The 27,621-nt window shown below is 42.9% G+C and overlaps 3 protein-coding genes across 8 annotated transcripts in view; 1 reads left to right on the forward strand and 2 right to left on the reverse strand.

The window, feature by feature from the left end:
- Positions 1–13,495, reverse strand: part of AK8 (adenylate kinase 8) — a 72,748-nt gene extending 59,253 nt beyond the window's left edge. The window contains exons 1-5 of the mRNA XM_055719833.1: positions 13,344–13,495; positions 10,675–10,759; positions 6,597–6,646; positions 5,754–5,867; positions 38–106 (exon numbers count right to left, since the gene is read on the reverse strand). Coding sequence (XP_055575808.1) covers positions 38–106; positions 5,754–5,867; positions 6,597–6,646; positions 10,675–10,759; positions 13,344–13,421 — 396 coding nt within the window. The 5' untranslated portion in view covers positions 13,422–13,495. The remainder of the gene's footprint in view (positions 1–37; positions 107–5,753; positions 5,868–6,596; positions 6,647–10,674; positions 10,760–13,343) is intronic.
- Positions 12,976–18,362, forward strand: SPACA9 (sperm acrosome associated 9). Of its 2 annotated transcripts, none has more exons than XM_055719835.1 (4): positions 12,976–13,018; positions 14,140–14,293; positions 17,154–17,356; positions 17,894–18,362. In XM_055719835.1, exons 2-4 carry the CDS (start codon positions 14,150–14,152, stop codon positions 18,276–18,278), a joined length of 732 nt encoding a protein of 243 aa, XP_055575810.1. In that variant the 5' UTR covers positions 12,976–13,018; positions 14,140–14,149; the 3' UTR covers positions 18,279–18,362. The 2 variants fall into 2 exon arrangements, with proteins under 2 accessions (XP_055575810.1, XP_055575809.1); XM_055719834.1 differs by lacking the exon at positions 12,976–13,018 and adding an exon at positions 13,514–13,639.
- A 4,806-nt stretch (positions 18,363–23,168) lies between these two features.
- TSC1 (TSC complex subunit 1) overlaps positions 23,169–27,621 on the reverse strand; it is a 28,929-nt gene continuing 24,476 nt past the window's right edge. For 4 of the 5 annotated variants that reach the window (XM_055719830.1, XM_055719828.1, XM_055719829.1 and 1 more), the window contains 3 exons: positions 27,228–27,415; positions 26,955–27,116; positions 23,169–26,243 (listed from right to left, as the gene is read on the reverse strand). In XM_055719830.1, coding sequence (XP_055575805.1) covers positions 25,757–26,243; positions 26,955–27,116; positions 27,228–27,415 — 837 coding nt within the window. In that variant the 3' untranslated portion in view covers positions 23,169–25,756. The remainder of the gene's footprint in view (positions 26,244–26,954; positions 27,117–27,227; positions 27,416–27,621) is intronic. The other variant, XM_055719831.1, reaches the window with a different exon arrangement.

The raw sequence follows: 27,621 nt of genomic DNA on the forward strand, positions 1-27,621 counted from the left end.
GTGCTTATCCACCAGCCCTCTGTGGAGCAATTCTTACTTGTTTGATGCAGTCCACGTTTGACAGACGTTCCTGGATCAGATTGGCCCAAAGCGCATTGGGAATTTTCTAAAGAAAGAACAAAAAAAGGCTGAATATTCACAATTGAGTTCAAAAGGAATTTTACCATGCAGGCGTATTCCGGTTAAAGGTGAAGTGAGATGTCATCTTAAAAATAAATAAATAAATCTGTGCAACTCCCAAGTCATTAACATAATATATCAGAGAGCTAATAAGGGCACAAAAATCAGTATTAAAGGTAAGCTGAACAGAAAGCCTACATCCATGCTTTTTGCACACTAACATGGAAGCAGGGCCAAGTCTGGCACGCTAACACACACACTGGACACCAAACCCGCAAAGGGATCCGTAAGAACACCACATTCACAATAGTCCTTCTTACCACGAGTGTCTGACCCACTACTGCTTCATAGGTCAGCTGGCTCAGCTTTAGTGATCTTCACAGGTATCGTGTGAGACAAGCAGAATCTCAGACACACAGCAAGTAACAACAGTCTGATATTCGGGAGGTTTGTTTCACAATTTCAAGCAACTGTCACTCTTTCATGAACCAGAAAGTTTATTTAAAATACATCTAGTTTATTTAACATACATCTTATGGTTAAAGTTAGTTTTAAAGTTAGTTCATATTTAAACTCAGGACTGTGAAATGGATTGAAACTGCATGTGCCAGTATTTTCAGAAGTGCTGTTTCTTTTTTTTACTTTACCCATGTCTAGAGATGTTTTGTAAGACAGTATTGGCTATCTAACAGAAGAACAGAGTTCCTCTACAGATTTAGCTTCCCCCTCCGCCCAATATTTCTTCCATCATTGTATTAGATTTCCTGAGAAGAAACTAACAATACCCTTCTTTCCTTCTTGTAAGAATTTTCTTCACTACCTTGTTAATTTAGGCCTTCAATCTATGCTGAACTTGGTTAAACAAACTCTGTTAGCCAGTTTAACTTGATAAAAGTCTAAACCTTTGGCCATGTCAGGCAGAACTGCTGTTAATCATTTGACCAAATGCCTTGTCTCGGTCTCATTCATTTTATTGTTATTGGCAAAATAAAAGTCAGAAAAAAATCTGCAGTCAGATTCTCTACTTCCTGAGTCAAAAAATTATCTTTCACCTAACAATGTGAGGTTGACATTTTGTTCCATGCGGTTCCATATATTGTGGGTTCCCATCTCTTTTTTTCTAACCAAACAGTCTGAAGAGCATAATCCTAAAAAAAGAGTATTTCTGTAGGCTTATGTTGTACAAAAGGATGTAGAGAAATAAAATGAAAATGTGGCTGACTATGCAGAAAGATTTCATAACAATCTTCTTCATTAAATCATGAAACTATGTGACCAAGAGTGGTGGAAACACTATCACACAAGTCACTTCAAAGAGTGGAGAAAGCACTGCAGAATACAGAAGAGAGACCAGTCGTCATCTGACTGTGGAACAGACAAGGTGGCCCAGTCAGGTAGTGGGTTTTCTTGTTTCATTTATCTCTGCTGTCCCCAGTCCTCAGTGCCTTTCCTAATATCAGCCATTCGTAAGGCAACATTCAAGCAGGTAAAAAAGGGAAAGAAATTGCTGTGTTTCTTGAAAGTCATCAGGTCCCTTAGGGTGCTGCGTCAAAGCCTCCTGCAGCCTCTCACTGCTGGAGCCTGGGTCTGTGGCTTTGAGTCTGTCACCTTCCAAAGGTGCATCAAGCTGCTATCAAAAACAGCTAGCGTCTTGCTTACTTCTTTGATGTGTCATGTCAAGACAGACTAGCAACTGCTGGGGGTCTACTCTGCTAAGCCTTGCCAAACCAATTTAAACCAAAATTATACTAACTTCTTTCAGTGCAGTGGTATTCTTAGTCCTCTCTTTTGAGCAGGGTTTATTGCACAAAAAACTGTCAAGGACACACATGCAGGTATTTCAGTGTTTTAGTTCCTTCTGCTCTCTGTGGCTCCATTCCAGTCTCATTTCCTGGTCAGTTTTCCTCCTACTGAGCAGTGGCCTACAAAATCATTTTCAATAGGTTGCTTGCAGAATGCCTCATTATTCAACTAGAAATCATTAAATCTGATACATATCAGGTAGCACATTTACAATTTCTCTCATAAACACTCACATAAATATATCATGAGCCTGGTAGATGGGACTGTACCTCCCAGGAATTGCAATAATGGACTATGACACATTTCTACTTGATAACTGCAGAACCATATCTTATCTAAGACACGCTGAGTCTGTCCCAACATTCCGTTTAGTTAACGGAAAGACCTGCTGCTATGGTATTTTGTTTATGTTCACACCACTTTTCTGTGCACACTGGTTTAATCACTATTCCCATACTGATGAAAAACGGTACTCACTCATTATTAATTTTAAATATTCCATGTTATTTCAGGGACATCATACATCAACTTACATGCCTGATCTACTCAGAGTTAAATGTGAATGATCTTTTCATAAAACTGCTACTCTTTTTTGGGGGGGAGGGAAGGAGCACTTTCACTGGACATTTTTATTGCAAGGTTTGGATATATTTGTTCTGAAAACAGCTACAGCTAAAAACCTCTGGGTTCTCCAAGTTTGCACCTTGGAGAGAAACGCAGTCAAGCTGAAGAAACAGAGTTTAGTATTCTGAGAATCATTCATGTTTAGATGTAGCTTGTTCTGATAAATGCACATGAAAGGCTGGCCTTTTTTATGTGTACACAAGACTGGAACAGTTCCTATTTGTTCCTTCATAGTGGCATGTCCTGGAATAGATTAGAATGCTGACCATGCATAGATAAGGATGCCTTGGGTTTTCCTTTATTATATTTCTTCTTAAAAAGCACAGGGATATGATGCAACTCTAGAGTAGTTTTCAGTCATTAAGCAGTATGCAAACACCTTAACTGCAATTTAGTATAGCATTAAGAACACACCCATCCCACAAGCCCACAATTACCACAGTTGTTTCAACTTCTTTTATTATCCAGTTAACAGGAAAAGTGAAACATGCGATAGCTCATCATTAAACTTCACTATAGGAAAAACCTGAAGGTGCTTCCCATTAACATTATAATAACTAGAGATGGGGGAATAATTTGCAATGATTTATCCAAAAATGTAGCCTCTTTTTCTGTTCATGGAATATTTATTGATAGCTCGTGGTTCTTCAAATGTATTGAATATTCAAAAAATTTGACTTTGTTTTTAAAATAATTTTACATGCAGAATGATCACATTTTGCTTTGAACAGTCAATATTTAAAATTCACTACCTGAGCTGTGCTCATTAGTAAGTGGCCAGGTGTGCGTTAGTGAATGATCGGATGTCCAACTTGAAAAATTGAGCTTTAGAGAATAATCACGTATTTAAAATATGCTTTCCATGAATTCTTGTGCCAGAAAAACTCAAAATGCTTTAATATTCACTGGGAGCAAACACAAAAGAGATGAAAGCTTGGCTAAAGATAAGTAAAATATGTGAACAAACATTTGCAGACCTTTTTGCAGTGTTTGCCCAGATCTAGTAACACTGGCCTACTGACCTAAAAATGAATGACCTTTGGCTCTGGGGTTAATTTAGCCACAGTAACTTATATGCATGAAATGTTCCTCTAACAACATTAAACAGCGTTATATGATCTTCACACCAGACTTTCAAAACAGTCTTAGTTCCTGCTTTTCCTCTTTCCATTTATTAAATTGCTTTGGCCAGGACTACAACTTTTTAATGCCCTGGTTGCATCAAAGATAGTATAAACAGCTATTGTTCTGTTCCTGAATAGACACTCAAACCCTATTAGTGCTAATGGATGTTATGTATGCTAGAGGAGTCAAGTTAACCACTTGCTTCAGCAGAATCAGGGGTCAGTTACAGCAACAGTAGATTTAGTCAGCAGACGTGACTCAGTAGGGGAAAATACAGCTCTGGAGATGACAATTTGGCTACGTTTTAAGTCATTGTAAAGCTTACATTGATTTAGAGGAAGTAAGGAGCTCCCTCCTAGTTTTAGGCATAACATGTGAAGAATCAAGCTCATATAAAAGAACAAAAGAAATGATTTAGTGAAAACTTCTTCTAGGATCTAACATCTCAAAAACAAAGGCAAACTGCAGAGTACTAAACCACCACCACATTCTGTTCTCTGGGTGTTCCTTACTACCTGATTAGCCTTGACATTTTTGACTTTCATCTTCCATACCATCCATCTTTTTAAATCAAATAAACCCAAAAGGACACCCTTGAAAGTGCATCTGTATAGTCTGAAATATGTTAATAATTACAGTAATTAAACCAAAGGGAATTTTTGTTTTAAATTCTCCCCCTCCAAGTTGAAATTTATGAACCTAGCAAAACAATCTTTAATAATTAGAAGATTTCTAAGTACATATTCTGAATAAGAATCATTTCATATCATCCCAACCAAAAGCAAACCCTTTTGCCAGTAAGTTCAGTGAGAACAACGAACTCTTTCCTCTCAGATCTTTAAGTATATTACTCAAGGCATCTCCAAACTGCATTCACTAATGCAGTGTAATAAACACTACCCTATTTTCAGCCTGATTTTCTACAGAAAAAAAAATAATCTATGTATCACACCATCTACCATCTCAGCAAGTTATAAATCTGTTGGCCAGTTCTAATCAAATTTAGCAGTAGTTTAGAATTCTCACAGATATGAAATTGCTTTAATTTTTATGAAAATAGGTGATGAGGGAGAAAAGATAAACTCAAACTAGTTGACTTGCTAGACAGACTTCTTTCATTCTATTACTCATGGAACAGGACATCTGAAGAAAGGAATCAGCTAAAAGGGGAGGAATCAGAAGCAGAGATGCTTCTGTGTATTTGGGATATTTTTTTCAACATATTTTTCTGATCTACTTGTCACTAGCCTTCAATAACAAGACAATTACATTGCTGATCAACTAATCCTGTGAGTCATGGCATCTGGAAAGAATGTTCTTCAGACCAACTGCTTTGAACATTAGTTAGGAGGCCCACAATGATGCATGAATGGACTTGAAAACCTGCTTGGAGCAAACCAGGTACTTTGAGTTGGGTAGAGCACACAACCCAAGAACTGAATGATCTCCCGAGTCAGCTGCTATTGCCTCAGCTTGAGAGCTTCCAGGTTTTCAGTAACTGACTGGATTGTCATACTCCTTTTGAGTTAATGCACCAAGTAAGTTATTTGTGTCATGCTACAGAGAAATCAAGTATGCACAACTAAGTAGCACTGTCAGATCAAAAAAAGTTCTTTGTGTACATATTTTCCAGAGCATTTTGTACCAAAGGAGACCTCGGAGACTAGTGCTTATTTTATTGAGGTTATCAAACATGCTGAAATAGAAGACGCTTTGTTTCATGACATAATGAAACATTCTTTAAATTGTACTGTGCTTACCTGGACTTGTCTCAATTCTGTTGCTCATGTCTAAGGTTAATGTTTTCAAGACCTCCATTACTTTACATTGTCTTCCTCTCCTGCCCCTGTTCTACGCCCCGACACATTCTTATCTTTGCTCATGTCTTCTATCTAGCAGAGGTTACCCTTCTTCTCTGAAAGACCCTGTACCTACAGATACACAAACCAATGTACAAACCACCACAGATATAAAAATATTTGCTCTGATCTACTCAACTCAGAGCAGTGGAAATCATGGGAACGCCACATAATTCCTTTACTGTGAAATGAGAACTACTATTATTACAACCTCTTACACACCTGTTTTCTTTCTTTATATGCCTTTGCTTCCTTTGTCAGTGCCAATATTTCCTTGAATAACAAAGTCTCCTGAGAGACACGTATGGCATCCAAATGTTTACAAAGCCACATTGCCTGAGGGAAGAAGGAAAAAAAAACCAAACCAAAGGTCAAAATATTTGGAAAGAAAATGAAGGACTTTTTCAGAAGGCTGCAGAAAGATAGAGAGCATTTTCCTAGCTTTCCTTTCAGTAAACAGACTATATATGTAACTTTAAGCAGTTTCTTATAAAGATGTTCAGGAGTCTACAGCTTTGAATAAGGTCTTTTTCATCTAATGTACTATAACACAGATCATAAAGAAGAAAGCACTTTTCATAGCATGCATACACCACCATCATCTGCAACTTCTGTGGTCAGCTTTCTCTGTGGTTGAAACACAACTCTGACATTTTCTATTAAGCAGTACCAGTGGACATGACAGACAACTGGCCATGCAAATGGAGCAATCCATAATATGGGAACACCAGAAACGTGTAACTACGGTATTCCTCCCAGGTTAATTAGTCCTGTTAAAAAGCTGGGAAAACAAGGTGGGCAGAATTCTGTTGCATTACGTTAGTATCACTACCGCTACCTAAGCGAGTTCTTGCAGAGCTCTCTTGCATGTTTCCATTTAACCTGTAGTGTAATGTACAGGTGTATCCCTTAGGAATGCCACCCTTCAATTCATCTTGTGCTCTTCTATCACTTAGCAAATCTTGAAAATCACATTCTCAGAATAAGATTTTCACAAGTACTGAGCTCAGTAGAAAGTAAAAAGGGTAAAGGACAATGTTGTATCATAGAAGGCAGTATACTTACAACTGTAGTTTTCCCAGAAGCAGGTGGACCAAGTACACAAATTCTTGGAGCTATGAAACAAGAATATGTGAATGTCAAGATGCAGAAGACCAAAAATCCCAACCAGTTTCCCCACTATTGCATTGTACAATATAAATGTAATCACAATTAAACAATTATTTCAGTTGGAAATCTGCCTGAACAGAGACTTCAGGATTGGGCTCCACTGGGGAAAAAAAAGGGGAACACTAAGTCAGTCAGTGCCACCTGGGTCTTCCTTTAATCTCCATGGTCAATGAGATTAATACTCTGACTAAACATGCCACTTAGAGAGATATCTTATAATCTCTCTATCTCAATCAATTTAACACATGGATAGTTTAGTGGGTGAACCAGAGCATAAGATACATGAGTTTAACTTTTATTCCCAAAACATTGATTTAGACCCAACACATTTTGTGATGAAAAAATATTTTAACTTGTACATGCAGGACAGGACTATTTATAAGTGACTATTATCATAATCATAGAACAGATAAGATTGAATGGGACTTCTTGAGATCATCTCTTCTCTCGTTTCCCTTACACAGTATGGTAGTAAAAATACTTTTTATTTTTGCAAAGCTTTTGGCTCTCATCACAAAAGATGCAATTTCACTTTTTAGTTTCATCTAAATAGGTTGTGTCAGGGCTCAGAGATTCAGGTACTGCAAAATTAAGCATTCTCTCTCTACCCTTTTGAACAGTTACCTTCAATTTTTCTAGTCATCATTAAAAGTCATGTAATTTTCTTTGTCCCTGTATCTTGTGTTCCTCTACTGCGTGTCCCTCTTCTTTCCCTGAGGGGACGAGGTGGGAAAAATGCATCCCAGCTCTGGGGAATTCTTAATCTAATGCTTACAGACAACACAATAGGTATCAACTGTTCTAAGTTTCATCAAGAATGAATTAAGAGGCAAGACAAACAAGGGGAAATGGAGTAACTCTTAGGAAAAAGTACATGGGACTTTTTCCATGAACACACCTTGGACTGCAATCCCTTGAGCTGTCATTTTATACTAAATTTGATGTTTCTTCCCCCCTATACCCTGGGGAGAAACAAACAAACCAAAACAGACTTTATACAGAACGGATAGTTTACTATTTAGTGGCAGTAACATAGGTCAAAACAGAGGCGGGATCTAGTCACCCAAAAACCTCTTCAGCTTTTGATAACCAAGAGAGATACAGTGCCTGATGGCAGCAGACAGGAAAGGATGTGAAATGTATTTTTATAAGGCTTTCCATGCACTTAACAGTTATTGGGCAGGTGCAATTTTTAAACATACATGAAACCCAAATTACAGATTCATCTTTACAAAGTTATCTGACTTGGAAGGTTTAAGAAAAACTCCCCCCTTATTGGTTCTTGCAAGTGCAACAGAACTAGTACACAATGTAGAAAAATACTTTAAAAGGATACATCAGCTGTTTTTATCACCTAATTTCTTTCAAATGTAATGTGATTAAATCCTAGGGTGTTTTTTTTTAATCTAACACCTTGAAACTCCAGCCCGGTACTTAGGAATTATTTATAAACAGCGTCATAAAAGAGTGCTCGGGTGCCAACACTAATCAACTTCTTCAAACCACTTCAAAGAAAATCAAAAAACCTTTCCATCCACAGATCCTTTTGAGGTTTAACTAGGAGCATGATTTAAAATTCACAAGAAAACCCTTAGGTATTGAAGCTTTAATACACAGCTTTCTTGGACAAACGTTTGATAAAAAACGAAACATACCATTATATACACCATATCATGCTTTAATATTGCCCAGGGCTACTGTAAATGCTCACTTTGTACTAAATCTGGTTTTCTCTCTGCTTAGTGGCTGGCAGCAGATGGGGCAGTGTAATTCACTGATTTACTCATTTGCACACTTGTAAGACTCCTCTAAAGCCTTCTCCCTAAACATATGACACAAGGGCACAACCAGGACACCACTGTATGTAATGTTTAACCCTCTCCAATCAGCAAATAGTCAGTATTTAATACTGGAAGTCTGCACCAGCAGCTAAACGAAGTGAGGAAAATCTAGAAGATGCCTTTTCCTTCAGTAACAAATCACATCTCATTCCATGTTTAGTCTTGATGAAATGTTACAGGATTTACTCTTCCAAGTAAATTAAGTTTTAACATTCAACAATGTTTTTAGTAAAAACAAAATTAATCCTGGAATAATGAAAAAGAACAGCTGGACTCACTGAGTTCCATTTAAGTCCAATAGATTCTATGGGTAATATTAAGGTAACAAAATTTGCTTAACTTGTAAGAGAAATCCTTTGTCAAACAGGAGACACACGCAGTATACCATGAACATTCTTGCAGAACTTTTTACATTTCTTCAGAGGTTTGACTGTAAAGGAAGAACTCCCAGAAATGCCACTTGGACCCTGAAAGCTTTTTCCATTAGCACAAACCAAGATAATAGTGTAGAAAACTAGTATCTTCATATATGAAAGAATTATCAGTCTTCATGTGGTTCTTTAAGGTTTTTAGAAGGAACACATGAGAGAACAATAGTAGAGAGCCTTAAGCACACTTTAGCCACACATTTGACCTACGAGATTTTCAAGACAGTTGTAAGCTATAATCATCATTAGACTTGTTTATATTTTTAAGAGTACTTTAGATCCTATTATTAATTAAAAAGGTTTTCTAACTTCACACCTGGGATAGATGCAATGCTTCTTTTCCACGCATCTCCGTTTGAAATTTTCTCTAGGGCTAAAACTGTCTAGCAAGGCAAGATCATGAAAATTCATCACTTTACTGATGGCTCTAATAAGGTTTTTTTTTTTCTTCTAAATAGTCAGCACCTTCAGCCACGATCAAAAGGTAAAATCAACTCTGCTACAGATTTCTGTTACATTATTTTCCATATATAATTTATTCTTAAAACAACATTTAGGCTTTAATTTTAATTGGAGTTCTTTGGCTTTCTTAATAGGTTTTTCCAGACCAAAAGCAGACAGCATTTTTCCTTTGACAAACAACTGCTGTAGTTCTATCTTTAGCCTCTAAGTACTGAAGTCATAAAATGGAAACCTGCCTAATTCTGTTCAAATAATACTGCGGGGCTCATGGACAAATGTTAGCTCAATGTGAAGAAATTTTATCAGCATTCTGTCAAACCGCACAAAATTCTTCTGCATATTTTCCATGGGTCTATAAAACAGATTGATTACTCATGCTGCCTGCAACAGAAAAGGCTGGACACAATTTGCAGGATTTGAAATTATTTTTTTTTTGCTATTTAGCAGCATTTCAGTCAACATCCATCTGATCACCACCACTAAGAGCTCACGGCACCTCTAGTGATAATGATTTCATTGATGCTGCAGCAGAACTTTCATAATGGTTTACCATGGTTTTAAAGAAACATCAAAGCAACATGACACCAGCTATCCCTGACAGCTCATGCAGAACAAAAATTATAGTTCAGTTGTGCATATCCAAATATAATCTGCCTAAGGGTGAACAGTTTGTAAATCAAATAATTTGATTGAGAGTACATGCTTTTATTGTGTAGAATCCAGACTTCCTATTCAATTTATCAGGTTTTGTTATACATACAAGTAGGCATGCTCCCTGTTCCTTCATCTGAGATGCCACTGAGCAGTGGAACTCATTAACAGCAGCTAGTAACTAACTAATCAAAAAACAGAGAATCTGCCAGCCCAGGTAGAATAGGAAACCAAATTTACACCTGACAAAAGGAGTAATTAGCGAGCTTAAAGACAACAGGAAATATCAGATGGGGCACAGAACGCATTAATAATTAATACACTAGAACTCTTTGTTATTCCCTTAGAGGGTTTCATTGTTATAACTGTTAAAGTGCATTTTTTATTAGATTACCCACTAAAAAAAGAAATTAAAAGCATCTTACCTATAACTATTCCAAAACGCTCACTTTTTTCTCCACCCCTCCCACCCACCCCCCAAAACACAGTCTGAAAAGTTTTATCCATCATCTGCCAACTGAAGTGCAGCCTTCAAACAGCTGTTTACAAATAAGGAATTGAACTATTTATGGTGTCTCAGTTTTCACATACCATCATCATTGTTTTGCTTTAAGTGGTTTATCATATACTGAATGGGATCATCTGGCTTATGAATTAATAGTTCTTCAAGCATGTTCTGAAAATAAATAGGACAAAGTCAGAGGAAAATTTAACATAGCTATGCAGTTATGATATATTGCATTTTTACAGCAATGTTACAATGAGGATCTTAAAGAATTTATAAATGCTTGTTTATTTTCTTAAGGCCCCTTTCATAGACAAAATTCAGACTATGAAACCTATTTTCAATGCTGAAAAAACTGAAGTAAAGCATGGTCAGAAATTTTCCAATTAAAAAACCCACAAAACCTATTTGCTTTGACTTATTTATGATACATACAGAGACCAGAAAGGTTTGCCTCGAGCAGTATGGTGTTGATAAGTGTTGAACCAGCATTTACATAAAAACCATACAAGGAGTTTCAAAACCAGAGTCAACTTATATTACTGTCTCCGCAGGGCAAGTTAAACCTCCTTCTGAAGCACATTCCCACAAGTTTCTGACTAGCCTAGAGGACTGCAGAACAGATAAGACCTGCAGAAAACACAAAACCAACAACTAATCAAAGCCACAAAACCAGCACATTTCATTTTGGTAACTACCAGTCTTCCTCCTACATGAAAAGTAAGCGGTGGGGGGAAGGCTTAAATAATTTCCTTGAATGTCTATTTCAGAGCCCATTTTCGTATTAAATATTTGAGATTATACAGGGCCTTGCTTCACCAAGCACCAAAAGCAGTGTGGATCTTCTGCTCATTTCAGTGAGGATTGTAGCTTTTACAGGCAGAGAAAGAAATAATACTGAGAAACACTAACTCCATAGATTTTCTCAAAAGACATTTCAGCATAGCCAAAAAATCTGTAATTAGAACTAAACACCAAACAGCAACTAATGTTCTGACGTAGATTACCTACTGAAATGCTTGCACTAGAATAGGACATCTCTTTCTAAAAATCAGTCATAACACTTTAATATTTGCAAGTAAATTCCATAAAATCTGTATATTCCATAAAATTTTATATTCTAACCAATTGATTGTCTTTTATTGGAGTGGCCTATTTTCCTTTTCTAATTCATCCACTTCATTATAATAATTAAAACACTCAATTTTATTTACAAACTGTTTTACATCCAAGTTCTGATGCTTCAAGATCTGCGCAGTGCATAGCATGGAGTATAAAATTTGTATTTTTATTGGGAGTACATTTAAAAATTACTACCTTTTTTAAATTTCATAACATTCATTTAAACTAACAAAACTTAATTTGGTGCCACAATTATCAGCAGCTGTAAAGACAAAAAAAAAGCTAAGAAAATCTGGTGTTACTACGAACTGTTCAGGCTGACAGTGATTGATACTTTCACTATTTCATGCCCAAGCCCTACCAGATTTACACACATGCTTCATTTAATTCAGCTCTGCTAATCTCAGTTTAATTTTGCATGAGTTGTTACCGTTAATCCCTCGGGGAGGGTCACGTTTTGGGTGTCGTGTTTTAGGCTTCACATTTGGGGGTCTGTAAATGTTTTAAGTTTAGGGCAGTAATTTCAATGCTGTGTTTGTTTGTACCATTATGTTGCTGCAATACAACTGAAGCATGAAAAGGGGGCTCCGAGTAAATTCCTGAGCGTTTAATGTAAAATGAGATCCTGCAGCTGCGTTCAATGCCTCATGGCACGGAGAACACAGTATTTCCGTAAAAAAACCCACAAATATGCTACACTAGACATACCCCATGGCCCTGAGTTACAAGAAAAAAAACAAAAGGTGTTTGTGTGTAGGGATAGGAAATAAAATAAGCACGTGTGTGTTTTCTAGTGGATTTGAAAAAGTAAAAAGGCCTTATAACATAGAGTTACGAGTTAGCAGCGGTACACAGGGGAAGTCTCTCTAACAAGTTCTCGTATCGGGGCAGCAGAACTATTACTCAGTCACTCGCAGAAGCCTCCCCACGCACGACAGAAGGGCTTTCTCCGAACTCACAGAACAGAACATACCTTTTTTTAAGGCAGGGAACCCCACCGTGCTATTTACTGAAATCACAGCGATGTGAGCAGTGTACCTCTTTATTTTTGACACACACGGCTCCACAGAGAACCCACCGCAGCAGCAGGGCGGGCAGGGAGCGGTGTCGGGGGAGGCGGGTAGGGGGCTGCCGGGCCGTTCCCTCAGCGGCCCCTCGGGCGGGGCGAACCCTCGGCCCAGCCCTTCCCGCCCTCCGTCCGCTCCCGCCGCCTCCCTCCCCGCGGCCCGGCCCGGCCCGGCCCGGCCTTTCCCGGCTTCCACACCTGCCTCCCGCAGGCTGCCGCCTTCCTCCGCGAAGAAACGGCACGTACGAACCCCAGCAGTTGCCAGGCTACCGTTAAACTTAATTAAGTTAATTAATTAAGAGAGCCCTCGGCAGGTGCGCTTTCCCCTCACGCGGGGACACCCGCCCGCCGGTTTCCACAGGAGCCCGGTACCGGCCGCTGACGGGAGGGCGGCGGCGCTGCCCCCCAGAGCCAGCCGGGCTCGGGCCCCCCGCCGGAGGTCGTGAGGAAACCGGGCGGCCCCCCCAGCCCGGGGCCGGGCCGTCGCTCGCGGGTGCCCCTCACCACCCCCCGGGCCCACCGGGCCGGTGTTGGGGTGCCCCCGCGGGGCGGGCGCGGCCCGTTCACCTGCAGGAGCCGGAAGAGCTCCCGCTCCTCCGCGTAGGCGCCCACCGGCGGCGGCCACGGCCGGGTGGGGGCGTCCATGGCCGCCCCTAGCAACCAGCCCCGCCGCTCCGCCGCGTTGCTAAGGCGTGCGTCATCACGGCGCGACGCGGCGAGGCCCCGCGAACTGCCGGGGGTTTCGTCATCGAACAGCGCCGCACCGCCCCAGGGGAGACGCGCGGTTGCCGGGGAGACGGCGGTGCGGTTGCAGGGGGCCCGGCCGGGCGCTGCCCACACCGGCTCCTCGGCAGGCGCCGCCGGTAGGGAGCCGCGGGGCGGGGGAGCGAGGTCCGCTGGGGCCCCGGGCGGCGGGCAGGGGCGGGGGGCGGCGGGCAGGCGAGCCCCGCGGGAGGGCCCGCCGCGGCCCGGGGGGCGCCGGAGCGGGGCAGCCCTGGGGCGGCCGCGGGGGCCGGAGCAGCCGCCTCTCCCCCCGGCCCGGCCGCAGCCGTGCGGCTGATGCACCGCGCGGTGCTGCGACAGAGCCCGGGGCTGATGGCCCGGACCGGCATCGGGCCCGTCGGGGCGCTCCGCCGCTTTGGCAGCGCCGTTACAAACCGTTACCTTACTCGGGGGCTCTGGGGCTGCAGAGCTTTGACACAACATATCTTACCTTATTGCCTTCTGTTTTCTCCCCCCGCCCCTTTTTTTTAATTTTTCCACTAACCTACACAGTTCCAAAGCAGGTGAAAGAGTTACATATGTAGAACAGCATCGTTTCTAAAAAGCAGCTCCCTTCCTCTCCTTCTCTCCCAAAATCCAGGAGAAAAAAAATGAATGAGATAAAGGAGGCTCTAAAAAACACGGAGCAGAACTACAAGCTCTTCCGGCAGCAGCAGTTTACATTTATTAGAGCACTGCGATGCACCCGAGAGAATGCCCGTGACATGTTAAGACCCGTGGCAAGCATCAGCCAGGTACAAAGTATTCAGCACAAAGTTCTCTGCTGATGAGAACAGGGACCGATGCAGGGCTGTCGTGCACTTGGGTCTAGCTGAGGGATGAATAAATGTTTTTACTAAGGGAAGATGCACAAAAACTCTCTAGTAACATTTGTGTATACCTCTGCAAACCAGTGGCAAAAGATTAAGTAGGGAAGAGAAATACCTATGTTAGGTCTTCCCATTACAGAGAAGGAATTTTACTGCTGAGCATCACTCTATGATTTAGTTTAACACCATCATTTCACTGCTGAGCCGCAGCCAGAAATACAGGGTACAAGAAAACAATCAAACCGACCCTCCTTCCCCAGCCACACATGGAATCCATAATCCTTAACTTGTAGTAACCGGCATGCTTGCCTCTTCCCCCTGGTATTGGTGCTGCTGTATCTTTCTATAGTGCTTATTAAAAATAATGGCTGTGTTACAGAGGTAGGATGATGGATTGAGGGCTGAAAGTCTCAAGTGGGCTAGGGGTTTTCTGGGCTGGTGAGTGAATTGTCTTGGAATTTTTATAACATGGGATGTTTTAAGTAGTGCGAAGAACTTAAACCACCTGCAGACAAGAGGGGGAAGAAAAATCTAAATAAAATTAGAACTGTGGATTTGAGACAGCAGAACCCAGGCACAAAAACCAGCTGGATGCCAAAGCCAGAGTGAAAGCCAAGCTGTTATTAGGATTAGGACACAGTAGCGAGCTGGTTGTCTTTTCTAAGGGCTGATTCTCTCTAATGTAAGTGCTTTGCTCGTAACATTGAAGAGGATTGTGACAGACATAATGCTGAACCATTTTTTCCAAAAATAGGCATTGAGGTTTTGCGTAACATTATGCTGTTTTTAAAAGCGCCAATATTTCAGTGGCATTGAGCAAGCCTGAGCTCTGCTGCTTGGCAGAGGTGGAAGGCCGGTTTGTTGCGGGGATGAAACCTTGTAGGTAACGACTTCAGCAGTTACATTGATCCATCTTTTGTGGTACAGTAATATGTGAACTTTGTGGTGGCAAACTGTACTGCACGGACAGTCCTCAGGGTACCATCACATTACCCCGGGGGGAGGATAAGAAAGGGAAAAGAGCGGGTTACTGGGGAGAACCAGGAGCAACTGATGCAGCACATATTGGTGATGTGTTGTACAGGAATCAAACCGCTACCAAATAGTTTACTAGTGACAAAAACAGACATCCATTTTATTTCACTACCATTCTCCTGAATCAGCCCAACTCTGTTTTTAATTTTGCATGGGTGGGCACAAGAATAAAAACAACTAATGCAGAAATATGTGTGGCCTCAGCCTACAGTTGGCTTGACTGCCAGCTTTCTTTGCATGTAAACACAGACCCTACAGAAAAAAAAATGATACTGCACTTGAACATGGCTACATTTCTATCCCCTAAAAGCTCAATGCGGTAGCATTTTTAGTGTTGAGTGATGACATTTCTCAGAGAAAAAGAGGAAAGCATAGTAAGGTGGAAAGGTCGAAGAGCACACCATGGTCAGGCAATGGCAGCAGCTCCTTAAAAGACTTCTGCGTGGAGTAGGGTATAAAGTCAAATCCCAAGTGAGACAAACTCCTCAACCATTTCTTCAGCCAGAGATTCAAATCACCCAGTGGGTCTCTGCACTGCAGAGCCTGGCTGTGGCCGTGACATCAGCCCAGCGCAGGGGCTGTGCATGAACTCCCCTGGCTGCAGCTCAGCTGCTCCGCAGCTGCTGGCTAATGCAGAGCTGGGCAGCCCTTGCGAGTCGTTGTTCCTTGTAGTCCTGGTCCCCATCCTGGTTAGGCAGGTGCATTAACGCTCTGTTGTTGATGTGGCCAAAAAGAAGTCCTGTTATCCCAGCGGTGAACATCCAAGCTAAAACACTATTCTCTTTAGGACTATTTCTGCTCAGAGCAGCAATAAAAAATCCTGCCACTCACAAGGACACAATGCTCAGCAAACAGTGTGGAAGGAGGAATCTGTAGTGGAAATGGACCCTTAGGGGCCATTTTTTATTTTTCTTACAAACCTGCTGAGAGTTTGCCCAAGCACATAGCATGGCTTTTCTGTATGCAGAAACCATACTGATGTTGGAACAGCTACTTCGTTCTTGTCTTGAAACCTTAACAGAAAGCACTGAAGGTGTTAAGAGTCCAGCTATGACTGCCAACCAGATCGCACAGTATTTTATATTCTGACCACTCACATCTGAAGTGCCTATAATTTCTTTGGAGAAGGTACTTAATCTCTTGGCATAACGTTTCATCATGAATTACCATTCACTCCAAGTAACAAAAAAGCTCAAGGCAAATAGGGAATATCATTGCTATAACAGGTTAGCAAGGACAATTTAGGTTAAATGGGATTAGTTTTCAGTCACATCTAGTGATGCCAAATAACCATGAAGAATGTGTGATGCAAACACATCACTCCAAACCATTCCCAGCACAGTCACTGCCCTCACCTCCCACCGGGCTCTGCCTAGGCAGCCGTGGCAGTGGGTACCCTGCTCAAAGCAGGCAGAAACTCTGCTCACGCTTACCCTGTTTCTGCAGTGCTTACAGCGGAGCTGTATTGTTGGCAGTGGTGCTCCTGTACTTCTTCAAAGAGGGAGGAAGGCTCACCGGTGTGCTGACATGCAGATCAGTTGCCCCAGCCCTCTTCGGTCAAGAGGAGCGACAAGCAAACATCTCAGATGTGCTCTAGAAATCCTACTACCTGCCATGTTATTGCAGTTTCCGTAGTGGCTCAGGCCTGCGGTGTCACAAGAGAAAGCAGCTTCTCCTCACTACCCTGAGTAACTTTGCAGCATAAGTTAAATGTAATTTAACATGCATGACTGTCTGTCCCCATGTACAGGTACAGTCCTACATGGACCATCACTGTAACAATTCCACAGACAGGTGTATCCTCAACATGTTCCTAAACATCTGCAACGATCTATGCAATCTCTGCCAGAAGCTGGAAACTCTGCAATCTGGTAACGACATCACCGATGGCATTTTGGAGAGATGCAAGCTGCTCCTTAGCCACAGCAATGATCTGAGCACCATCCGAGCTAAGTAAGTCTCTCCATCAGCTTGGCTTCTCTAAGGCAACTGTCACATATTCCCACTTGACTTCATCAATTCTGTTAGAACACCTTTCTGGCTTTAGCGCGGGTACAAGGTGCTACCCAGTTTGCTCTTCCAGCTGTTGGGAAAACATTGCCAGCTTCCATTCACAAAAAGGGGGTGGTTTATTTGTTCTTTTTACCCGTGCACGGCAGGGCATATACAGGCAGGTTAGCACCCCGAAGTCCCATGCAATGCTCAGGCTGTTTACCTCCTTCCTCCTATTCCTGCTCTGCACAGAGCTCGTTTCTGTGGTACAAGTGCCTGTACGTGCTCTTGAAGCCCTCCAGATCCAGCCCAACAGCGGCACCAGTGTGTTTGGCAGGACTCCTTTCTCAGGATGCAGTTCTAGCCGCGCCTTTTTGTTTTGAGGAAACAGCTGGCTGTGCATTTCTGCTCCTCCACTGGGGTCCTGGGGTGGCACCGTGGGCTCACCAGGTTGCATTGTGGGGACTACTCTGCCAGTTTTTTCCTTCTGTCCCGCAGATACCCCCACGATGTAGTGAATCGCCTGAGCTGTGACGAAGCAAAGAATCATTACGGAGGTGTGGTGAGCCTCATCCCCATCGTTCTAGACTACGTGAAGGAGTGGGTAGACCACACTGAGAAGCTGCCACGGTACATGCTGTGTAACGAGAGTGGTGGAAGTGCTCTCTCTGAGAAGAGGACACCCCAGGGTGCGCCAGCTAGGGCAGCCGTTTCCCAACCACCACCTCCTGTGCCCCTTGGAGCTCAGACCTCAGCTAGTAACAACAAGAATGTACAAGCACAGGGGAGTAAGTGTGTCTGGAAGAAGTACCTGAATAACACAGAAAATCACAGTGGGAAACTTAAAGGTCCCTGGAAACCACCAGGTAGACATGCCTTTTAAGGGATCAAAGTTCACACATCTTCTGCTTACCGCCTTTGATCAGGCAGCTAATTAAAGACAATGAAATAAACACTAGAGATCCTTCCTGTCTGAGTCCACTTTCTGAGGAATTAGCCTCATAAGCCAGACAGACACATACTCTTTCCCTTGCTGATAATTCCACTCTCCTCAAAGTCGTATCCCAACAGACGCAGCTGGAGCACTACAGCTGGTCCCTTTGACCAGCGCTGCGGTGGGAGCAGGGAGTAGGCAGGAGTCATCAGGTTCTAATCTCTCAGGCAATGAATCTTCAGCAAGCTACCTGAAACAGGCGATTACAGTTTCCCAGTCCTCTTGCTGAGGAACTCACTCACCAAAGCCAGAGGTGTGAAGAGCCTGCATGTCTGAAGGACGTGAGGCAGAGTGGCAAAGGCCTCTCATTATAGATTCAGACATGTTTGAGATTTAGACTTGTCCCTAAAGTTCCCTCACCCCACTGAAGTTGTGTGGTGATTTGGACCACTGCATCGATGCTTACGGGACAGCAATGATGTCTCCTTTACATGCCACTGAGCTGCAGTGGGCAGTGTGCTCCGGCTGCGCTCTGTTGCATCCTTCTTGCAGGCTCTCGCGCCATTGCAGGGACACACCACTCCCCTGACACCTGTTTGACTCCTTTGGCATCCAAGCTAGAGATGTAAAGGAGAACAAACCTCATTCTGCACTTAGTTTGGTAGACTGACAATACCCGAACTTGATTGAATAAAACCCCTGTCCTCCCCAGAGCTCTGCAAAACTAACGTCATTTCTGCTAAATGTGATTGACGGGAATCTGGTGGGAGCAGAGAGAGAAAGCTGTGGCCGTTTTCAGATGGTTCCTCTTCAAATTGCAAATTAAAATGTCTGTGCTTTCCCTTTTCCGAGACGAGAATCCAGCTTGCTTAGCTTTCAAGGATGTTACGAGGTCTAGTTCATTAAAAACTGCAAGGCATCTGAAATAGTCTCATGCTGCTTTGCTACCAGCACTTTGCAATTCCAGTGCAGCCACTTTGTGCCGGTGCTGAGAACAGCTGGCTGCCCAGCCTGCCCAGGGAGGGTCGGCAGAGCCACAGGCTATTCCCATTCTCTGGAGCTGAGATGCCCTTTTGGCAGTGCTTTTATTCAACCCGTTAACTGCGAACTTAAGATCTCAATAGCGCGGTGTCTCCCCTGTATCTGACAGCTCTTTTCCCCTCCCACAGGCACATTAGCTCCTGTTCTTTGCATCCTGCTGGAAGACACTCCTGAATAAACAATCTCCCCTTGCATACCTGCCTCAGTGTGCTGCAACTGTGAGAAAGCTTTTGCTTTAAGACAACCAGATTTTAGCAACAAGCAGCCAAAAAAAAAAGGGAGAATTAATGCAGAGGAGGGAACATAGGAAGGAATGATAGCTCCGGTGAAATGGGAAGCGTTTGCAAGAGCATTTTTATTTCTCACAGAACTCCACCTTTCTTTTGCACCTTTTTCCCCCTTCCCCTGTCCACTGCACTGTGGTGCAATATATCTATCCACTCTGGAGTAGGAGCCTATTTTTAGGAGATGACATGATCCAACTGAGTCGAACCTTGGTGAACTCAAAATGGTAACAAAGCTCGCCAGGGTCACCCAGAGACTCCTGGGCACTAGGGGGGCCACAGCTGGCAGCACCAGACCATCACCCTCTCGGGCTTTACTTGCAAGCCCTGTCGCAGAAGCAGCTTCAGGCAGAAAAATCAAAAGACGCTCGCAGCTGCCTTACTGTGTTTCATGTTGCAAAAACACGTGTCCGATGACAGTTGCCACCTTGGAAAGTTTTACAGAACAAGTACACGCTGTGTGGACTAAAACACAAGTGCTGGGGACACAAGAGACACTGTTCCCAGATCTCCCTCACTGTTGTGCAGTTTAAATTTGAACACGCAGGCTCTGACGAGACCAAAATTATCCTCCAGTTTGTGGTTCACTTTCAGCTTCCACTGCACAGCACAGATGGCTTGTCAGAACAGTCCTCTCCAACGCAGCCTACTACCTCCCCAACCCAACGCCGCTGCCATTGTCTGTCCGTACTCCACCAGGGTTGCGATACAGGCAGGAAACACAGATCACAAACCTTAATTATAATTTCTACCCTAGCCTTATCCTTTCAATCAGTCTGATGCAGTCAAAATTTTAAGGTACAAGCAGAAAACTTGCAGTCTGAAGTTTGGCAATGACATGACCAGAATCTGTTGGAAGACTGCAAAGTTAAGTCTCACAAAAATGTCTAGACAAATTACTTAATTTCCATACAAGTTCTCCTCTTCCAGAGTGGATGGACACTTCAAAAGACAAAAAGATACAGCAAGGATTGTTTTTCTCTACTACAAATCAAGCTGTTTGAAGAATTTACATGAACAGGATGTAAATGCCAAACACAGAAGTGCAATAAAGTTTTACTTTAGCCTCTGTGAGCATAAATTGCAAGATACACACTGAGAAACCAGGCAGGGCACCGACTGGCTTACTGAGAGATCTGTCACTTAGTCCAGAAAATAAATGCGTCTTTTTTGTTCAAAGACTGAAGAGATGTGGGCGGTAGCGGATGATCTCCACAGAACCCTGGCAGCTGCAGGCTCCCCCTGAAGCACCCAAGGGTCAGTCCAGGCTGTAGCCAACCTGTGATCGGGTTGAAATAGTTGGGATGTCAAGCACCTGCGCCAGCGGCCCACCCGCCGAGAGGAAGGGGCACAGCTCGGATCCCCAGCCAAGCTCGTGCACCAGGGCTGGCGGTGGGCTCTCAAGGGAACGAGAGGGGGGAGCCACAGCAGCAGGGACACTTGGCATCCCCAAAATGTTGTTAAAGGATGAGGGGTGAGGTGGTGAGCTTTGCCCGGTGGCTGTAGCTGGGAGGCAGCGGAGCAAGGGCTGGGTCCTGCCCACCAGCTGTGGGCCCCTGCGCTGCCCCCCTCACACTCTCATATTAGTGTCCACTGGGCAAAGGCTCTTAAAAGTGGTTTTTGAAAAGCTCTGACAATCCCACTGTGCCCCCAGCCCCCACCCAAAAGGGCTTCGTAACACTGGTTACACGTAAGCCGCGGGGCTGCAGCACGCCAGGTCCCACTCCTTCCCCAGCTCCTGCTGCTGGCACGTCAATTTTTCTTCCCTTTCATTTCAAAGGAGCCATCGGCTGCTCCCTGTCACCACCACCCTGCTCAGGCAGGCCGCTCACCCCCTGACAGGACAGCTTTGTTTTCGGGAGTTCTGAATGCATGTGGAGGGCGTGTAGCACCACTGCAAACTGAGCTTTACTAAAAGCTCAACTGCAAAGTGAGCATGGCAGTGCTGAGACAGAGCACAGACCACTTCGAAGAAACCATAAATAGCGTTTGGCACACATTAAAGATCACCAAGTCAGTCCAAAACCAGACAGTGCTCTTGGATTGACAAGGACTTCCAGAAAAAAAGAAAAAAGATTTCACCATGTAAAGCTCACAAACACCAAAATCATCAAGACCATCAGTCAGAATTACTTGGATAAAGTTTTGTGCGAAAAGTAAAGCCTATGTGAATGCTAACTAAGCTTTATTTGCAAAGCTCCTGTGCGTACGAACATATGAAAAAATAACTCTAGTTCAGAAAATCAGTAGAAGTTTTTTGTAACCAATTACTTTTAGAATCCACCACTGCACCAGCAGCTCAGTAGTTCCAATAAATCAGGATCGATCAGCAAACATACTTTACATTCAGGAAATGAAATGATTTCTTCCCTAATGTCCACTGCATGTTTATCAGCTGGGTTATAAACCACCAAACATACTGTTGAGCATTAGCAAGTAGGGAAGGTACTTTATTTTTCTCGTTGTACCCTAGTGAATGTACTTCTGTCTGTAATATATACCTAATTATTTTTTACACCGGCAAGTGCAGCTTTTCAATGCTAAGCTTGTTAAGGGACATGCAAAATGGATTTAAGGTAAGGTAAGAGCAAGTCAAATTCACTTTGTGCTTTGTTTTCAGTTCACTTACACTGCTGTAGAACTTGTCCCAGTGCAAAAGGCCCCCAAACAACTTTCTATAGCACTTAACTTTAAGCTAATGTTTATGGTAACTTTTATATAATAAAATTCTCCATAAACACCGTTACTCAGACAAAGCATGTTCACAGACAGACTGTATGTAACTTGCACCATCCCCTTGCACATGTTGTTCAAATTTAAGAATTATACTCAGTCGTTAACTGGAATGCTGAGGTGCATGTATGAATTTCTAAATTTCTTTGAGTAACCTTTCAAATATTTATTTATTTCAAGAAAAAAAAAACCCAACAAAAATGCCAGCTGGGAAAAAAAACCCCAAAAAAACCCCCATGAGAACAACCTTAACCTGCTAGTTTACGCTTACAGTAAAATGGCCCCAAAGTTGCCCTTAGTTTGAGAAACTGTTGTCCTGCACATACAGTGACTCTCGAGCAGGGCACGGACCAGAAAAGCACGTAGACAAGGACAGAGCGAGTCAGCCAGCTTCTGACAGTGTCCCCAGCTTTGCAAACAACAGTCTTTGACATTTTCAGCTATTAATTTGTCTAATTGCTGTGTAATCTCTAGACTGCGTGAACAATGCCATACAGAAAGCTCATACGCAGATTTGCAGTACTGAATTGTTCGCAGTTAATTTATGGATTATACCGGCATGTTGTCAAGTTTGGTTTTCACAGAAGAAAAAAGCCTTTGGCTCCATGCAGAAAAATAAGCTTCTAACAACGAACCCCATGCAAAAAGGGGCAGAACCACTTATCTGCTCTGTACCACGCAGATCTTGGAAGATGTTTCGATAATGACCTTGTTTCTGCATGTTTCCTCTCAGCACAGCTTGGGCCCAAAGAGGTCAGCTTGCAGGGAATTTAACACAAAGTAGTGCAAAACAATACATTTTATTTGTTCACAGTTAAACACAAGCAACTGCCTTAACATTTTAGAACATTCTAATAAGGACAGCAAAACCTCCTTTTGGTTTAAGTTCTCTTTAGCTTACGATTGTACCATTTCCTCGTATTTCATATTTATGGCATTTAATGTGGATTGTTTAACATGCTTACAAAGAGCGAGGCAGGGAACAGATTAACTTGACAAAGACAGCAATTTTAGATTTAACTAAAAGCAGTCAGTTAAAAAAAAAAAATCTGTTTCCACTTCACTGATGGGACCCCTTCAAACAAACTGCAAGTTAACTACATACAGCAGACTTACCAAAAAAAAAAAAATTGCAAAATTTGTTCCTCCATAATCTTTGTGGTCCATAAACAAACCTAAAGTGGTTTCCATTACTATCCCGTTGCTAAAAATCCTTTTTAAAAGAAGAAAAAAGCCACCTTATCAATGAGCTTGCGTTACTGCCAGGGCATTTTTGTAACTGACAACAAAAACCACCTCTCCTCAGAACAAGTGAAGTCGTCGTATAAAGCAAGAAACTTCTGGGCTTGGCAGAGCAGAAGGATGGGCGAACACACTCCTCCAGCACAACGGCACCCAAGAGCTGAGCCAGCCCTCCAAGGGCAAGGTGCAAACCATTCACTCCTGGGGCTGGGACCCGCTGGGGCAAGAGGGCAGGAAACCTCCAAATCTTACCGAAACATACGCTACCACGTTTGCTACCACTAAGTCTTAGAAAAACCTATGGACATGTCGACAAAACCAGTCTGTCACTTACAACCAACTCTCTATTTTCTATTCCATGCAGATTCAAGCTTGGACAAAACCACTGAAGTTCACCTTTACTTTCAGAGTTAGGACTGACCAACCGAAAGGACACAGAGTCATTGAGACAGGCAGAAATGTATTTAGACCCTAGGTGTTACGGAAGAAGTGGAAACGGGACGAAAAACACTGTCAGGCGCCCGCTGGCATTATTGCCAGCTGCTTTGACAGAGTCCTGTTCCTAACCAGGTTAAGAAGGGATTTGATCTACAAGTGCAAGTGTATATGTGAGACTATTCTTAAACAGCAGCTGCCACCCACAAAACATTTAAGAAAAGAGGCCACGTGTGATGCAGGGTAACCGTGAAGCCCGACATGTCTAAGTTCACACAGACCCAGACATATCTAACACTTAAAACAAGCACACTGCTTTCCTAACAGCAGGCTCTCTTTCTTCTGTCACAAAGGACACAGTCTGACCACTGAGAAGCCCTGATCCCACAGTCCTCCTTCACAGAAGGCTCATCGCTGACTTAAAACACGACCAATGCAGAAAGGCTTCGTGACAGAATTCCGATTCTCAGTTTGAGCAGGCTTTATCCCTGGCCTTGTCTTCCAAGGAAACGGGATGAGGGCGAAGGGGAGATACCTGGAGCCAAACTGACATCACTGAGCTGAAAAATGTGCTGCAGTCTGAGCAGAACAGCACTCAAAGGAAACCATGTTCTGTAAGGCAAGCCTGAAAACGCATTCCCAGGAAGAATGAAGCCAATTTCTTGCACTCAAAACACAGTGGCCTTGCTCAGATCTGGAACGAAGACCAGAGCTATGAAACAGGGCCAGGCAGCACAAGTATTTCCCCGATTAGAGAAACAAACGCTCCTCTGCAAATCTTCATAAGCTTGCAATGCTACACACATGTTCTGCACGCTCTCCCTTACTTCATTCAGTAAAGTTTCCCTTTCCCTCTTCTCCCACCCCAACTGCTTTCCCATACGAACCAGTCTGAGGTCAGTACCGGTCTGTCAGGCAAACAAATACCAGAAAGATCAGAAGCTAGTGTTTTAACAAGTCTTCAGCAAATACGGTCTCTTCCGCATGACAAGCTCCAGTTCCTTATTAAGTGTCTGTTCAAATGTAACTTGCCAGGAAATGTTAAGGACAATATAAACAATGATCATTAATCAGGGCAAATGAATCGTTTTGCAGAGGTACACTGTTCTTTAAACATTTAGGTATTTGATCAGAGTCCAACTTAATGAAGACTGGGCTCTGAGGATGAGGGACAGGCAAAATAAGAGACCTTTAGATGAATGCACTAGAAATTGTAGCGCTGCTTCGTTCCAGGATGAAAGCAACCGAAGTCACCCGGACAGGCAGCACAGATAACTGCTCTAAATTGGGAAGCTTGCAAGGAAATACAAAGCATTCATAATAGACTCACAAATGTAAATTTGGCCTCATATTGCACTCAAGTTCATAAACGCAGCCACTCAACTGGGGACAGGGAGAAAGGGAAAAAATACTTGCAAATGCTAACAGTTGTCCCTTCAAATTAGTACACGCTGCTAAGGACTGAATTTGAGAAAGAAGAAAGAGTTAGGCTGGGCATTTCAATTCCAGACCCAAAAATCCACTTTGCATTCATTCAGCAGCCTTCTTCCGTTTCTGGACATCAATCCTATTCCGCTGCATGAGCTAGCTGCTCAGACCAAAAAAACATAAAAGCTTTTAGTTAAACTTGCATTCACGCCTCCTGTTCTATGCCAAGAATATGAAAATAACACTGACTGACTATCTTCCTTTTTAACTGTGGTCATGATGAGTTTCATTGTAGTCCATGATATGAAGCTGTCCAACACTGCATTCCTGGATCTTAGGCGAGAGGCTAAGGTTATCGGGGCTTGGAGGGGCCTTTGTCTCCATGCTTGGATCTTTATATAGTTCAGTCTTTAGAGCATCAGAAAGCCTGTTGATGGTTACACCCTCCTCATCACACTGGCTCTCACTCTTGTTGCGAAATAATTCTCGTGCCTTCATTCCAAGGAAGCTCTTGGAGCTGGGGAGCGAACCTACAGTCAGTGGGACAGCAGTTGAGGGCTCCAGCAACACGGATGCCTCCCAGCGACTGCTGAATCTCTGGTTCTGGGGTTTTTCTGGGGTGGAGAGCTCACTGCTGCTGCCACCCTTACTGCTACTACTGCCTCGAGTGCTGGGAGGTTTGGTCTCTCCGTTTCTACCATTTATTTCTTCACTGTATCCTGCCACAGTATCTTCATTACCACAGTCCAGCCTGTTTTGGAAAGAGAGAGGATACAGTGTCAAGGAAATGGTAGCAACTTCGCAATGGAAAAGGGAAGGCAGGTGACCCTGATTGGCTTTCCATTTCTGCTTCTGTGTAAGTACTTCCAACAGTTTTCTTGTCACAGTTTTGCAGCAAAGCAGAAGTGACAGAGGGTAACTGCAAAGTAAGTGTCACATGCTCAGCTTTGCAACACCCAGTGTTTGCAAGCCCAAAGCGAACAATAATCACAAAGCAGAATGGAACTCTATCCTGATCTGTTAAGGTAAAGGACGAGATCTGTACATCGTTCCTTGGATTGCAGATCTTTCTTTAACCTAGCCCAAGCATAGGCGATTGTCACAAATCCGGTGTGCAAGAAATTACCCTGATGCTGTAGCAGAATGTGGTGCAGGAAAAAAAATAAAGGTATGATCTCAGGGAAAGCACAGAAACACCTAGATGCTTTATGTAAAACAACTACTTAACAGTGTAACAATTTTTAGATTAAAGAGACTGGTCTGAAAAGTACTTCATGAGCACTTCCAGTTTTTTCAATGACTGTCAGTTACCTGGGCAGAGTCCTGAAATAGATTCAGCCTATAAAAGGGGGAGTAACAGAAATGTTTTGAGATGATGCATCCAAGTGCTAGGAATTCCACAAGGGTATCAAATTCCAAGGAGCTGGTCATCAGTCCAGCACATTTTACATCTCACCCTTACCTTTCTTCTGCTGCTTCAGCTGCTTCGGTTTTATCGTCTTCAAGTTTTTTCAGTAAGCTGCTCTTTTCCAGCCGGCCAAACAGATCCAAGATCTCCAGTTCAAATGCCTGTGTGATTCTTTTCTGGGCCTTGTACCTACTTTCTACTGCTTGCAGCTGACCTCTGAGCAGAAAAAGAAACCAAAATCCATCAGGTCCAGTGTCTCCAGATTCTGCCTCAACTATGACAATGCATCTGTCAATGCATAGCTAAAATTTTAGATGAAACCCCTACCTTGCTTGGATTTTGACATCTTCCAGGTATTTCTTTTGCTCCAGGAAGAGGTGGTCCTTTTTAGCAAGCTGACATTCCAGTTCAGCTATCCGTTTCTGGGAAGCATCAAGCCTCTGGCTTTGCTGTTGAACACACAATTTTGCTTTCTCCAGTTCTTTCCGAAAAGCAGCGTGCAACATTTCAACCTCCTCAAAGGAAAGAACACAATGTTAAAGTATAATGATTGTGTGTTATTTTTATTAATATTTAGACATGTTTCTAATGCTATACATAGGCACATTTTTAAACAAGATGGAATAAAAGAAGCGTTTCTAAAAACAGATATAGAAAACTGTATACTCTGAAGATGTACACTATTAAGTTACTGTGAAAATAACCATACATCACTGGAATT

This window comes from Falco cherrug, chromosome 9 (assembly GCF_023634085.1).
Source record: "Falco cherrug isolate bFalChe1 chromosome 9, bFalChe1.pri, whole genome shotgun sequence".
Lineage (NCBI taxonomy): Eukaryota > Metazoa > Chordata > Aves > Falconiformes > Falconidae > Falco > Falco cherrug.